This window comes from Phaenicophaeus curvirostris, chromosome 8, assembly GCF_032191515.1.
Source record: "Phaenicophaeus curvirostris isolate KB17595 chromosome 8, BPBGC_Pcur_1.0, whole genome shotgun sequence".
In the NCBI taxonomy this organism is placed as follows: Eukaryota; Metazoa; Chordata; class Aves; order Cuculiformes; family Cuculidae; genus Phaenicophaeus; species Phaenicophaeus curvirostris.
In genome coordinates, this window is record NC_091399.1 from 35431404 (window position 1) to 35447413 (window position 16010).

The 16010-nt window shown below is 38.7% G+C and overlaps 1 protein-coding gene across 7 annotated transcripts in view; it reads left to right on the forward strand.

Annotated features, from left to right (window-relative positions):
* The window catches only part of FGGY (FGGY carbohydrate kinase domain containing), a 133948-nt gene that overhangs the window by 102176 nt on the left and 15762 nt on the right, over window positions 1-16010 (forward strand). For 6 of the 7 annotated variants that reach the window (XR_011337807.1, XM_069861919.1, XM_069861922.1 and 3 more), the window contains 2 exons: window positions 646-766; window positions 3786-3880. Coding sequence is in view for 6 of the 7 variants with exons in the window: in XM_069861919.1 (XP_069718020.1) it covers window positions 646-766; window positions 3786-3880 (216 nt within the window). In the remaining variant the exon portion in view is untranslated. The remainder of the gene's footprint in view (window positions 1-645; window positions 767-3785; window positions 3881-16010) is intronic. The other variant, XM_069861923.1, reaches the window with a different exon arrangement.

Genomic DNA, 16010 nt, shown 5'->3' on the forward strand with positions numbered 1-16010 from the left:
AGTTAAGCCAATACAAAATTCTTAAGGTTTGCTTTTTGCTGAGAAAACCAAAAATACAGGTTTTTATTTGCTCCTTTTTTTGTTGTTCTGTCTTGCTCTTTGGCTTGGAATTGAAATCTCTTTAGTGAGAGTGATTTTCAAATGCTGCAATACAAAGTAAACAAAAGGTTTTGGTGGGGATGTCTTTGCCATGTAGGTTTTATCTGAGTCTGAAAATGTTGGTCACAAACACCTGCTTATCGCTGCCACCAATTTTTCCTTTTCTGTGTTTTCTGATAATCCCCATCTTTACCCTTGTCAGTACTTCCTGTAAGTCCCATTTCCCTGTATTATTCTAGATCAATACGTCTTTGCTTCTTCAGCCAGCCCCAGGACGCTTAGTGCAATATGCTGTGCCTGTGGACTTCCCAAAGTCAAATCTTTTTGATTTTTCTCAATTACAATGACCATTACTGGCTGGAAGCTAAGCAAAGGCCGTACCCCTGCAAGTCTGTTCCCAGCCCTTGGGTTACTGGTAGGGGCAGTTAGTACCATTCTTTTTAGCAGTATCATTCTTTTTAGCAAATTGTACTTTAAGATCTCTTCCTGTGGCAGCTCTCATGTGCTCATCTGGATTTTTTTGCTGTTTTTTCCCCCTTTTTGAAGTTAGGAACAAGGCATATATTGGAAACCATGCAGGCTGCAGGACATCATGTCAACACACTGTTTCTGTGCGGTGGGCTGAGCAAGAACCCTCTCTTTGTGCAGATGCATGCTGACATTACTGGTAAGTTCGAGGAAGTGCAGTAGAATAAACATTAAAACTTTGTATGGAATTTTTCAAACTAGCATGTATAAGTTGCATGTAAGAGATGTTTCTCACTGTCAGATTTTTATAACTATTCAAAATATTCTATAGAAATTATCCCATTCAGCTGGATTACAAGGCGTTAGTCAGACAAGGATAATGCCCAGTACATTTTGTGAACATGTATAAGATGTATTTTACAAAAAAACCCTCGTTAGCTTTATCTGGTTTGAAATATGTTGGGCTTCTCCTGACACTTCCTGCTCACGCTGGACGTTGTATTCATTATACAGAACAATTTTTTTCTGAATTACTTCCATGTCTGTATCATTAATATGGTTTAGGGGACAATTTCTGAATTCTTGCCCCTGCATGGTGTTCCATTTGGTTTTGTAGAATTGGTGGGTAAAAGGTCTTGGGTATGCGGCTCATTACAGGTGGAGGTCTCAGTCTTAAATGGTATTTTTGGTCTCAAGTCTGTGAGTGTCGGATATATTAGCACACTTGTAAGTCAGTTGAATATACTTTAAAAAAGTGAAAAAAACCCCAAAATGTAGTGTAAAGGACTTGAGGGAAACTTTGAATGATGTATGTTTTGATTGTGTTTCAAATTAAGACCAGTTGAGCCATCGTGAATAAAGTTTAGGGCTCATATCTGGGGCATTTGGTCTGGAGATCTGACTTGCCCTAGCATCAAACCACACATTGTAACCTTGATGTAGGATTGAAGATGAAAATGTACTCATATACTTATCGGAGCCGAAAACAGAAGTGGAGAAGCAAAAAGCGTAATGCTTATTGACCTTAAAATTCACTAAATACATTGTAGTCACAGTGACGCTTTCTGTTTGTGAAAAACAATGTTGTCAAGTCCGTGCCTTTCCATATGTAACTCAGATGTGAATGTGAAGGTGAATTTCAGCTGCATGTAGAGTTGGGATGCTGGTTCTGTGAAAAGGTATTCTGATTAAAATGTAATCAGAAGTTCTCTGACTGTTACTAATAGCCAAGTACAATTCAGCACAAAAAGGCCTTTTTGCAGTCTGGAGTTCTCCCCCATTTGTAAAATCAGTGACTGACAAGGGATGTCAGAGTTCATCTAACTGAAATGCTCTTGGTTGTGTTGAACTCATTAGAGCCTATCAGATAAAATAACTAACATTCCAGGATCAATCCCCCATTCTTTCCCGAAAAGAAAAAAATCTGAATCTATTATTGTTAGCAGCAAATGCCCGTGACTCAGCCATGCAGACATCCAATAGATAATTTTGCAGGCCACTTAAAAAGTATCTTGATCTTTTTGTTTGCCTGTTAAGAATTCTGTATTCATTCTGATGATGTGTAGTAGATTCTGAAATGTATAGTAGATTTTAGAGTACGCTGAGAATTGTTTAGTGCTTCAACGCCTGGAAAACAGCCGTGTAGCTGTAAGCTTGAGCTTTAGATTGTCTGCATCTGTTCCAAGTTGACCCAAGTCCTGAGCTGTGGTCCCTCTGAACCAGAGGAATGCTCAGGTCAGTGATCCTTCACTAATATTTTTAAGGTGGGTTTGTTTGGTCAGGGAAATTAAGGGATGCTGTAGTTATACTGCTGTTAGTACTCATTCTAGAAATCAAACACCAAGGTCTCACTGTATCCACCTGCTTTCCCTGTCACTCTGCCTCTGCTAACTGTGGGAAGAAATGGCAGAAAGACCACTCTTAAGTGGCACTCATAAGGCACCTTTATGTCATTGAAAACTGATTATAAGGAGCGCCACACCGGTGGAACAGTGCAAAGTTAGTGTAATGTAGCTGGATGCCTGGGGTACAAAGTGAATTTACTTTGTATCAGTAATTGTGTCTGATATTAATAATTTTATTTCTCATTTTGAAAAATGCGTATTTGCCTTTTCCTCTGTAGGAGTTGTTCATGGCTTACTTTAGCTCTCCCTTCAAATTTCCTCTCCTAATCTTACAGCTGGCTTTCAGGAGCAGCATTTTTGTGGCGTAATATTGCTGAGGCTATTCACAGAAGGAAGCCTCCTCCCACCACTGGGTTTGCAGCATCATTCATTGAACAAAATTATTACAGTAATGGAAATTTAGACACATGCCAAATACTGTAGGAATATTAAATTCTTGGGCTTAGTGAGGATGAACATCTAAAGTGTAACTAGGAAAGTATTTAGACTTAGGCTATTGTTTTAGATTTTTTTTAAGGAGAATTAAAGTGGACAGATTTTTATCTATTACCTTTTTTCCTGCTGTTTTTACATTAACAATACGGGTCTTTTAGAAAACTTTGGGTAGTGAGGGAAATTACTTTCATAATAATACCTATGGGTGATGAAACAATAATTTTTAATTCTACTTCAGAATGTATATGGAGTTTGAATGTTTGTTATTCTGGTGTTTTAATCTTGTTTTCAAGTATCTTGCTCAATTTGGAAGATAGAATTTCTCTCATGATTTCATACATAGCTTATGGAAGTTTACTACTCATATTTTCATGTCTTCCAGCAAGACCAGACTGGCTTTGTGGGCTGTATATTTAAAAATAAACACCAACAGCCTTTTTGTTTTTTATTATTTTGGTGCAAAAGAAACAAGAAGCATACCACCCTCTTCTTCTCTCAAGGTTGACTTATAATAGGCACATGGGATTGAAGGGTGTGGATAACAGGTTTATACCAAGCCCTTTGAGATAAATAGCCAGTGTTAAAGATCTGAGAGTTTGTTCTTTGTGTGCTTTATGTTCTGTGTTAGTATTTTGATGAAAGTGTTTAAAGAAAAAATTCTGCATTTTTCTTAAAGCCTGGAACCACAGAGCAGAGAGATTCACATTAATCTACAGTAAACTGTAGCTTTGAGTGGAGTTGTGAATGTGGTTTTCATGTCCTTTTTTTATGCCTTTTTTTCTTTGTTTTTGTTTTTTTTTTCCCTTTAATTACTCACTGTGTTGCTAATGCAGTGCTGCTATATTCTTCTTAACAGAGGCATGGCTTTTTCTTGTATAGGCAAGCCTGTTGTCCTGTCCAAAGAAGTGGAGTCTGTTTTAGTGGGTGCTGCTATTCTTGGAGCTTGTGCTTCTGGAGATTTTGCATCTATACAGGTATGCAGTGCCTGATTGGTTTTTTTTCCCAGTTTTAATACATTATACACTTTGACGTTTGCACCATGCACAGACTTTAATTCAAGTGGAAAAGTTTGTATCTTCAGCACAGCTGCACAAGAGCCAGCATCACTTTCTCTCCACCCTCTTTTCAACTCTGTATGTTATTTAGGTGTATTGAAGATTCATTTGTCTGTTGACTGTAGGGATATGGAGGTAGGAGCTGCTGGTCATGGAATTTTACAGACAGAAGAAAGTCAAGGCTCTGATCCTGCAAGAAGGCCACACTTTCATCTCTGTTACATTTGTCCTACTTTCCTTTCTTCATTCTGAGGAATGTTAAACATAAGAAACAACACAGCACTATTTATGCCATAAAATGACACGCCTATACCTCTTTTCCTGCCCGCAGTGAATGCAGGGCTAATAATGAGGATGGAACTTCATGTTTATTCATGTTATTTCAATCCATTAACAGCTGTAAAAGTAGCAGTAAGGCTTTTATGTTCAGTGCATCACCCAAAGCATGACTTACCTGTATTTATATAAACAACAGCAGCATATACAAACTGAAGGGTCCGAATGCCTAAAATCATATCTGATTTCCCAGCTAGCGATTCTGCTGGCATAAGATATGTCCTCTCCTCATGCTACACAAGGACACTAACCAGTACATTGTATCAGCTTGGACAAAATTATTTATCAAGATGGTCCCTGTGGTACCAGTTATACACAGATATTAGTAGATTAATTTTGCACAAAAATTTACCTGAATATATTTTCTGACTAGAGGGTCACCTAATTAAATGGACACAGTTCCATTGGAATCAATGAACAACTCAACATAAGCTGAGTAGTTTGGGAACTTTCCAAATGTGAATATACTACAGTGCAGTAGCAGGAAGAGCTATTTCCTTTCCTAAGAATTTTTCCATTAACGTTAATCCCATTGCAACAAATGTATAGTACAAAATGTATCTGTAATTAATAATTCTGGTGCTTGTAAGGTGAAATTGTTTTGATAAATGTAATATCAATACCAACTTTTGGTGACAAGACTTCATATTTAAGTCTTCTGTTAAACTTCTGCCTTCCAATACACAGGTATTTCATTCCAAGTTGAAGATGTGTTCGACTACCGTGCAATAACTGAACATCTCAAAACTGATTTTATTCTTTCTTCATAACCATTAGAAAAATATAATGCTGTGAAGTTTTCTGTGTTGTGTTCCTATAAAATTTTGGTTTGTTAATTTACCTTTAATTTTCTACCCTGCTTTTATATGTCAAAATATTTGAAAAGCCTATCCAATCATGTCAAAGCAGATGTGTATGTTTTATACATATGAACGTGTCAGTCTGCATTGCACATTTCAGTATTCTCTTTTAGTGAAACTAGATCTGTTGAACCAGTCACGTCACAGACTTTTTAATTTTAAAAATGTTTATTGTTTTACTGCTACGATATGTTAGGAGATTCCTGCCTCTTTGGGTATGGGAATGTGTTTTGCCTTGTCCTAAATATGATGCAGGTTCAATGGATCTTCCTGGAATAAATCCTAAGTGCTTTCCTGTGACTGGCAGGAGCCAGATTTGATGACTCCTTATGCTTCCTTCCTATACTTGCTTGATTAAAATAAGTTATAACCAGTACATAAAAAGAAAGAATAAATAGAAATTTCAATCCAGTGCCTTGGCACTGCATAAGAAGTCTAATTTCCCAAACACAGCCTCTGCCTTTTGCAGTGCATCAGTGACTTTTTGTGTAAGGTCTAGTTCCAAGGGGTTTGCTAGTCAGCAGGAGAGTTTCCTTCTGTTTCACTGAGTTGCAGGTCAGGCCCATGAGCTTCCCTGGGGTAGCTCTGAAACAGAAAAGGGGAAGTAGGTTGGAAACTACTGCTGTTATACATCCCACGGGGCATTTGTAGCATGTTTCTTTCCATCGTACTGCCTGTGGTGATCACTGGGAGCCAGGTGAGGCCCTGAATCCTATCCAGAATGTCACATCATCTCTGCAGTGGCAAGAAACCGCCTGTGAGGTGTTTTGGCTTAGTATGTGTTCAGATTGTTGTTCAAGAGGTGCCACCTATGGCATAATCAGTTGTATAGCAAATACTTTAAATTATCTAAAAATATTTTTAAATAATTCAGCTATGTGAAATCAAGAAGCAAGAAACTGAATAAATGTTTTTTGGGAGAGGGGGGATGTAAATGCCTATCTAGCATTGCAGTTCCATAGCTGCTTCTTACATTTATTTTCCTACCACATTTTCCAAAGCAAATCTTACTTAGAGGTGTTACTGCAAGTAGTCAGCATTGTTGTAGACTCTGAAAATAGCAGAAATTATTATTTGTCCTTTAAATAGATGTTTGTGCTTAATTAGTGTGCTTTCCAATGCTCCTTGTTTGGTCAGCCTAATAGTGATAGAGAAAATGGTGTGTTTTTACCGTCTTTCCTTACATCGATGTTTGTTTGAAAGGGAATTCTTACTGTATTCGTCCCAGTGATTTTGGTCACATTTCTCAGAATCATTTTTGGACATTTCCACTCACTGTCAAAATCAAAATGTTTAAAAGCTCTCTGGTTTTCTGGTTTTCATGCACTGGCTCAAAATCAGTTCTGATAATCTGGCTTTAACATGCTCTGCTGACAAAAGAACTGGCTGCTGAACAGACACATGAAACCCACTGGTGATAAGGTGGCGCTTCTGCCAGGGAGTCTCCTGTGGAAGTATGTGCACATATGCCGAGTGAATGATGCTTCAGGAAGTTGGTAAGCCTGTGGAGCAGGGCTGTTCTTGTGTTTGAATGCTGCATCTTATCCTTTGGGGATCTGAAACTTGTTAGATATTAGAACCCACCTGCTTATGCTTTCTGTCAGTGTGGGGTTTTGGGGTGCTGAGTCAGAGCCATGGCTCCAGGAGTCTGCTGTTCACTCAGAAAATCTGGGCATAGGAAAAGTTCCTCAGAATATACTAGGGCATCACTTTTCAATAGAGGAAAGAAAAGATGGGTCATGTAGGGAAGACTCAGCTCTACGGTAACCTTACATGGTAGTTAGATTTAGGCTTTATTTAGGCTGTGGTTAAGAAAGGCACTGGAAATGGACAGTATCTGCTTAGGAGTAAAGTATGTGCCTGTGGTGGTTGCTCTTAGTCTCATAGTTGTGTGCTGTCTTGTTGCTTATTACTGTGGCATTCCATCACTGGGATTTAGAAATGGGGAACTATCTGCTTCAGAGACACTTTGTGGGGGGATCATTGCTCCAGGGGCAGGCAGCTTGCTTGCCTACATATTGCTGTGTGCCAGAAATGCCCATGAGACAACAGGATTCTCGCCCTTCGCTTTTTTGGGCAATTGGCCATGGTGGCTGGAACATTACAGAGCTTTTCCTCTGTCCTTTGGCATCCCTAAATAAGTTTCTTCTCACAAACAAACAAGCATCAATACCTCCTTTCCCATTCTATAATACAGCAGTGACTATTTGCAGGATACAACATTTTGTTCTAATTCTTATTTTCATTTATTTTTATTCTTATTTTGAGTGATTTCTGGAGTAAATGTTTTCATGCTTTTTATTGACCACATTTGTATTATATTAATACCAAATTTCTCCGTAAGCTGAGCTTTTGCAAATACTGGAAATGAAGTTTGTTGCAAAATGTGTAACTGCAAGTTAATTTGCTAGATTCTGGTTAGGTTTAAAAACTCAAATCGCTTGAAGCTGCAATGTCATCTTTAGGTAATTCTATCAAGAAAAGATTTATAATCTCCATCTCTCATGCCTGGTCACCATATGTTGTTGCTTCAAAGAATGTTGACTTCCCCATTTTCCTCTTCATTTACTCTCCCTGCATTTTTCTCCTCTGTGGTAAAACTGAATTAAAACAGTTGTTCTATCCAAAAAGAATAAAGAATAGGCAGTGTGGTGAGTTATTCCCCATTCCATTTTTTGGTTATTTAGTCTGTAAAATCTCCGGAGGGGGAGAAAAGCTTATGTATTTCTTCTTGCAGCTTGGGTTATCTTTTCATTTGCCTCCACAAATGTTACACCTTTGTTCTCTTAGTGGTTTTCTTATGTCTTGATTGTTGTGCCTATGAACCATAACACAGCCAGGCTGAGTCACAGAAGACAGTGCTGTGTAAAATAGTGTGACATAAGGATTGTTGAAATATACACTGGGTGTTTTTGGGGAGAGGATTTGTGAAATATGTGCAGCATTGAATGAAATAACCTTAACATTGCTGGCTTAGATGGGTCAATTTCTTGGTTCTAGCCATGCCTTTCATGCTGAGCAGCAGGCTCCTGGTTTTCTATGTGATTTTTCTTCTGTAGTAAAAATATAGTTTCCGGTTTAGCAAGCCAGCAATCCCTTCTCAGGAAAAATGTTCAATAAATAAATGTCAAAGTTTCCAGTACATCGTCGTTACTCTGCCTCACTTCTATGTAATTGAAAATGGGAAGAAGGTGCTGTTTGATTTGGCAGTCATCCAGCCTTTTTTTTGGATAAGTTACTCTTTGGGACAAAGCTGTACACCAGGGAACAGGATTATTGCCTTATAAAATCCTGCAGCCCACTGACTATTCCTTAATTGCATATTAAGGCAATTAATAAAATTACCTGTATGAAACCAAATTGCCAGATTTATTTTGGACTTGGTATCTTAATGTGGGTCATTCTTACTGGCTGATGAGGAAGAGAGAAACTTAGTATGATTTACTACAATACCTTTTACTGGTAAATTTTTGTAATCAGCTTTCTGTAATGATTTTTGGTGTAAAATACTGAGCTAGAAATTAGAGTCTACATGACCGCAAGATTTTTCAGGTATAAAACTGATTTTTAAGGGATGTGTGATCTTTTCTTTGTTAGTTTTGGTTGTCATGCAAGTTGGTGGCATATCCTGCAAAAAAAGATAGGGAAAGATATTTCTTTGTTTTTATAAAATGGGTTTGGAGGCATATAAAAATTAGCTAGTTCCTACAGAAAGAGGTATTAAGTAGTTATGTAGCGTGGATTAGTTGAATTATTTAGCAGCAGTAGCAGCTACACAAGTGAAGTACCCCTTCGATACAATTTGCATCCTGGGAAGCCGCCCTAGAAGGTATGTGGATCAAGGTCACCTGGGCTGCCTTCAAGATAACACTGTCACTCTGGGGAGATGGATTGTGGACAGGAGTTTGAAGTTGTGGTGGTGCAGGTGAAATGATTCGCTTACAACTGTCTACTAAAGGAACTCAAAAGAGTTTTGTTTGCGCAATGCTTGATTGTGCTTTGTTCAGTGGACATTTCTCAGTTGTCTGAGGAAGCTGTTGAGTGGTGGAGCACAGAGGATAAACCACGGATGACACAAGTTTTAGAAAGATCAGCCAGGACGAAGGTGCAGTTTTGGGTCTATTCACCTCCTAACAATGAAAATGTCATAGAACAGGAAGAAGTTTTTTTACTGCAGCAGTTAGTCCACAACCTTGGTAATGGACCGACTGGCAATTGTGAATAGGAAACTTTTCATAAGAACATCCAGCAGTAGTACTGGGACATATTCAACATTTGTGCTGACAGAGCTGGAGAGGCTTAGGCTACTTCCATTTCTGGATCAGGCAGCCTCTGGTATAATTTTGTTCCACTTATTTCAGTGGACGGGCTTCAGTTGATGATCCGATCCTCTGTTCCTCTTCCAAAGCATTACCTGTCAGGTCATGGCCTGAAATTAATAGAAGTGTCTTGTTGATTTCCATATTTTCAAAAGCAAGAACCGAGTGAAGGGTCAGGTAGGGGGTAGTTTTTTTCCCTTAGAAATGGTAATAAGTTGGGAAATCAAAAGAGGAAATAAAGTTACTTCTCCCTGTTGAGTTAGGGAATGTTGCCTTCCCTTGTCTCATTAAAAATTCAAAGCACTCCTGTTTTTGAGCAGAGTGAATTAGTAATTAAGTGCTATAATCAACTTGTGTAAACATAATATTGAAGGAGAGCAGCAAATTAATTATTTCATTGGCTTGCCATACCCAATTAATGCACCTTTTAGTAAAGGCCTTCCTGCCATGCCGGGATGTTTTTTTTTTCTCCTGTTCCCTTAATCATGGGACTTTGGAAAGGCAGAGGAAGGAGGTGCTTGTTCTTAGGCACCATGTTGTACACAAGGAGTGTGTTAAGGTGCTGTGATCTTGCCTTCTTTTTCTTCTAAAGCTCCAAATTTGCACATGTACAGTTTGTGCCCAAGTTTTAGCAGAGACCATCCTTAGGCTGTGTGACAGCTTTTGCTTTTCTGAGCAGCGTATTGGCTGTGTATGGCTTCTTCACCTAAGTGTTTTTTAAAAAATTCCTTCCTGGATGTACATGTCATCAGTCTCAATTGACAGGTTATGTGTTTCATAAAAATTTACTTTAAATTTCAGTCCATAGCTTATATACCTACTGTTAGAGATGGTATTCCAGTGGTGAAAAGAGCTGAACCTACACAGTCCATTCATTTGTTGTTGTCTCAGTTCTGACTAGCAGCAAAGTAATCGAGGAATGTCATAGACAGTACCTGATGTGGATTTTACTGCTTGCTCAGAATGAAACTGTTTTCCACGTAAACAACTAAGATGTTCAATGGCTGTAGAGTATATTTGCAGCTAACCAGGCCTGGACTCAAAGCAGTGACTTGGCAGTAGAAGAACTCTATCCCTTTATCTCTGTCCTTGGTCTTTTGACACTGGAATACATCTTTGCCTAATTGAAAGGTTGGGTTTTTTTCCCTTGCATAATAAAGTTAGATTCAATATGGTATGCATGAAACCACCAAGATACTGGCAAAGCCTCTGGCTTTTGTATAGAGTCAGCTGACTTCTTACCAGAAATCTTTAGAGAAATATACATGAGAGAGAAAAATTAAAAGGCAGTGATTTAATGGCCACTGTCCAGTTCCTTGTGGCCTAGTGTTTATGGTACAAAGAGTGCCTTTTTAGTTAGCATATTTTGGCCTTACTGTCAGAAGTCTTTGCAGTAAGGGTAAAATGCGGATGAATCACAACTACTCTTTTGCCCTAAGGATGATCCTTCTGTATTAAGGCTGAGAAACAGAAATGCTTGTCTGTCTCTGCCAAACACAGAATAAGCTTTCAATCAGTTTGAGAGTGTGATTTTTTTCTTTTTTTCTTTTTTTTTTTCACTTTTCAATGTGCAATAAATATACAGCTGCATTTCTACTTTTTCAGCTGACTTCAGTAGGCAGTACCTCCATGCAGTTGGAAATCCTCTCTTAGTGGGCGTTAAATCACACATACAAGCACCACCACTTAGGGAGTCAAACAGCTGAGATGTGGCTGTAGCTGATAGCATGATGCTTTCACAAAAGTGCTAAGAAAAGTACCCTCTGCTGTGTTGCTGTTTACTGACATGTGATACTGGTTGACATCTGTTGCCCTTCTCATTTGAGGACTGTTTGCTTTACTAACTTTAACATTTCCACATTGCTATGCTGTTGAAGTGCAGATACGCAAATCTCCTTGGAGTCCCCAAGGTCCTTTTATGAGAAGCAGAGCTGCCATCATTTGATATCGTCCTGCTGGTTGCATTGTATATTAGAGTTGAGAGAAATAACCCTGTTCTTGGTGAAGAGCAATATATTGTGCTATACGTTATCATACATATGATGTATTATCAGATCAGTACATGCTGTACAGTAGTGTTTGGCTCATTGTCACATTAGATGAGTTGTGGTCGTTTTATATCACTTGAAATTATTACAGGTAACTTGTCTACAAAAATGTCAAAGTTTGTTGTAGCAGGTCATATAGCTACTGAAATGATGGATTATCTTTGTCCATAATCATAATGCAGAATCCTCAGTTAATGTATATCAGCGTTGCTGTAAGATTTCGGAGGAGTGACGCCAATTTACTCCAGTGCCTTGATCTAGTCAAACACTTAGGTACGTCATCGAACTTTCAAGGAGGCAAGCAGCTCAGTTGAAGATAAGCAGGAGTGCCCATGTGCTGAAGTACTTTACTGGATCAGAGCCCACACAGGAATCTGACACACAGTTCACTGGTAGATGACACATCTTGAAATGATAAAGGCTGTTACAGCTCTTGCAATTGGTTCATATTATTACCCATTCAGAAACAAGTTGTAGATTATATAGGTAATAGGATACAAAGGTGGTGTCTTTTGTGAAGCACTGTCCTTTCCTGGAAACTCAGCGTGCTCCATTTTAAATGTGGTCCAGTACACAAATGTTTGGATTTAGAATTTCTCAGTAACTCTTTAAAGATGAGGAAGGGCAGCTGTAAGTCAGCATAATATATTGGCTATAACTAGCCATTTACATTAGCTGAGTGTTTGGCACAGAACTGCTAACATTGGAGGCAACAATTTTAGAAATCCAGTACTAAAAAAAAGATGCAACCATATTATTTTTCTAAAAGTAGGTGGTTTGATTTCACTAGCACACTAATGAAATTAAATGAAGCATGGCCTTTTATTTGAGCATTGATGGAAGGAGATGGGTCACTGTGTGTTGGGTTATCAGTGTGACTTACCTGTTTATTACGTCTGTCTGAAAGTGGTGATAAAGATTTTATTACGTAGGTTTTACATTTACGAGGATGGATTAAAAAGGTAATAAAGACCTCCTAGATGCTCGAATGACCAAAGATGTCTATTTAATCCTCCATCTTTATACTGAGGGTACAACCAGCTTTATGTGTTGGCATTGTTCCATTGACTTCACCTGAGTTCTGTATCTTGTGTGCTTGTACCCAGTTACCATACTAGAAGCAGCAATATGAATGCAAATACACTCTCTTCTGTCTGTCAGCTCCATGTGTATATTGTCATGCCTTTTAGCTTTTAATAAATTCACGTCAGCTGCTGTTGGCAAAGAACAAGATCTAGTGTTTTGTTAATCTGCAGAAGTTGAGACTCTTACTAAACCAACGGTATTCTTCTCATCTGTCAGTAAGCCCAGGACCTGGCAAGCAGGAGAAAATACACTGCCTAGAATAGTTCAGGTTCTGCTGCTGCATATTTTTGTAACAAACCATGAAATGACCATGGAGGAATTTGTCTAAGGAGGTGTACAATTAGGGGATTTTTTTTTCCAGCAGACGAAGACTAAGATCAGCTTGTAGAAGATGTTGAATAATATCACAACCTCACAGCTTTTCTAGCTTGCCGACTCTGTCTTTTCTTGAGGAAAACCATAAATATGAGGAAACCATAAATGTGTCTTTATAATGGATAGATACTTTCTTTAAAATGTACTCTGATCCATCTCCTTTCTATTTTAAGGACAGATTTTACCCACATACTGGGAGACATAGCTTAAGTCATTTGGACCTTGGACTCCCCTTCTGTCCAGGCCATTTAAGCAGGGAAAAGTGTGATAGCAATATTTTATTGGAAGGATGAGTACAAAGGAGAATACCATGGATCCTTTGTAACTGTAAGTAGCCAGTTAGGTCCTTTTCAGAGCGTGCCTTGCTTAAATGATGTTCGGGATGTCAAACAAGTTAAAACTTTCTTTGCCTCCACCTCTTCAATAACTGAGTAGAACAGCCTTCAAGTTATGCACTGGAGAATTGGAAACTCAATCTGGCTACACTGTGAGATTAATTTTCCAACTGGGATTTGCACTCTTGCTATGTCAGCACAGGGGATCAGACTGTTCTGTGGCAAAGCAGAAGCGTGTCAAGTCACAGCACTAGCTGTCTGAAATGCTTAAGGTTTTTTTCACAATAAATTTTTTGAAGGACATTATGATCACTTAGTTGTGGGATTTGATGCCAGCAGTTTGTACCATCAGGGCATACTTTTGCCACCCTATACTTGAAGTTATATGACTTACATGTACAATATAGTGTTTCCTCCTAAAGATTTCTAGAGGGGTTTATTTCTCAAAATGTGCCCCCTCTGTGTAGTTTACCAAGACTCTGTTTACTCCACTATCTAGGTATTTCCAATGCATTTCATTTTATTGTGGTTAACAGTAAAGAAAATTTTCTTTATTCCATGCATTATAATCACAGATCTGAAATAGTCAATAAGAGATCCTGCAACTTTTATTAGTTTTATTAGCCACAGTTGCCTTATTAGCATACTGGCTTTCCTCATCCTCAGAATTGGAATCCAGTTCTCATTCTCATTTCTTTGTTCAGCTAAGTCATAGGTTCTTATTTCCTTGGTTTCTTAGATGTAGACATATAACAAACATTCCTATCTCTTGCTTTCTTTCTTGTTTTGAAGCAAATTTTCACACCCACTGTGCTTAAATATTTCTGAGACACAGTCTGATACTTGCAATTGGACAATGACATGTAGGGAGAAACCATACGAGTGCTTCATGGCTCTGTTTTGGTTTTATTGGGACGAGTGTCCTCATAATAATTAGCAAGACCATAATAGTCACTGTTGAGGGAAATCTAGGCAGAAAGGCTAACCACTAAGTGGGCATGGAAAAGCATAAGTTGCAGATTTTTTCATAAAGATGAGGGTTTCAACCCTCCAGATGAGGGTTGAAAAACACTAGAAGTACACAAGTAAGGAGAATTGCTGTGCCCATATCTTGCTGTGCCTCGTAAGCATGTATAAGCAGTAAAAATGAGTTGGATTGTCATATTTCACAACTGCAGTTTTCAGCAAAGAATAATTTATAAGGGGTGTGTATTCAATGTGTGTAGTACTTCTAGGGGCTGCATTCCCCTGAGCATTCCTAACCTTCAGTACATACGTACTTTTGACCCACGTAGGGCCTGTTTGTGCTAGCACCTGCTATACAAGTAACTGTTTACTGCACAGCTTCCAGGTAGTCCTTTCCCAGGTAGAAATTTAGGGAGGAGTTTGGGTATGGAAGCTCTGATGGGAGCACTTTGCTTTGTCAAGAAACAAGAGTAAAGTGATTAGGCAATGTGCTCCTGGCTAAGCAGACCGAGGAAGGGTTATTTCTAACCATGTCACTTCCTTTGGAGCTTTGGAAGCACAGAGCACCCTCCAAGTGAAAACACTCTGGAAAATAAACCAACTTCTAATCAGTATTTTTTCCCCTGAACAATCTCTGCATGACAAGAATGTGTGGGAAAGGCTGTGCCATTGCGCAGCCCAATGTCTCTGTCCCAAAACCATGGGCTGGAGGATGATCATGTGTTTCATTTGGAAAGTCAGCTTATTGCCCAGCCCTGTAGCTGTAGTTTATATAGCTGTAGTCTATAGCTGTTGGATATATTCATCAAAATATTGCTGAGTGTAGCAGCCTTGTGTCAGACTCCTTTTGCTTTTATGTCTGGTAAGAACTGATTTTTGCCTAGTTTTCCCAGACTAATGTCTTCCTATCTGTTGTTGTGAAATCCCTCACTTGTGTTAACTTTAGGTAGCTTAGGTATTGAATCCTGTATCTTTAGACTAGACTGAGGGAAGCAGTGCTAGAGCATCTTACAGCAGATAAATTGGATATGCGTTAGCGTCTTAGGTTGGAAGCTGGCACTTAGCTTAGGTGAAAGAGATGAGTAATGGCCCTAAAGATGCTAAGCTGTTTGAAGCTCTTCTGATAAATGGAGTCTTTTTGTGATGAGCTATCCTCACTTTCTTTGACTGGTTGGTCTAAAAGCATTGTATATACAAGCACATTACTCATTATTTACTGGTCGCAGTTGTAAGGTTGTTTAATTTTGCAACAGTCCCATCTAAGGGATGATTCTTGTATTGCATGAAAGAGAGACTAAGCAAGCTTTGCTTTTAATTTTCTTTGTATAACTTTGCCCCTGTGGAAACATTGGAGAGCCAGCACGTTTGCCATAAGACACAAAATGCCAAACTTGTGTCTTTTTGGACTTGAAAGTTCCACTCATCCCAAAGGAGAACCAGAGGACAGGCATTGAAAGAGAATAAAAGAAACACGGAAAGAAGATAGGTGCGGTGGAGAATGGGGCTTTTCTTTTATAGTGTGGAGACCCTGATATCCCCATCACCTCCTTCTCTCTACCCCTACTCTGATACTGTTTCTTCTTTCCTCTTGTATTCTTGCCTTCTTTTTGATTGTGTCTCTCTTTTGTTTATTTTTTCCAACTTTTTCTTCTTTTTTCATCTGTTGATTCTTTGTCTCTTCTCTTGTATCATCTCATTCATCTTCTTTTGTTTTCTGTCTTTCT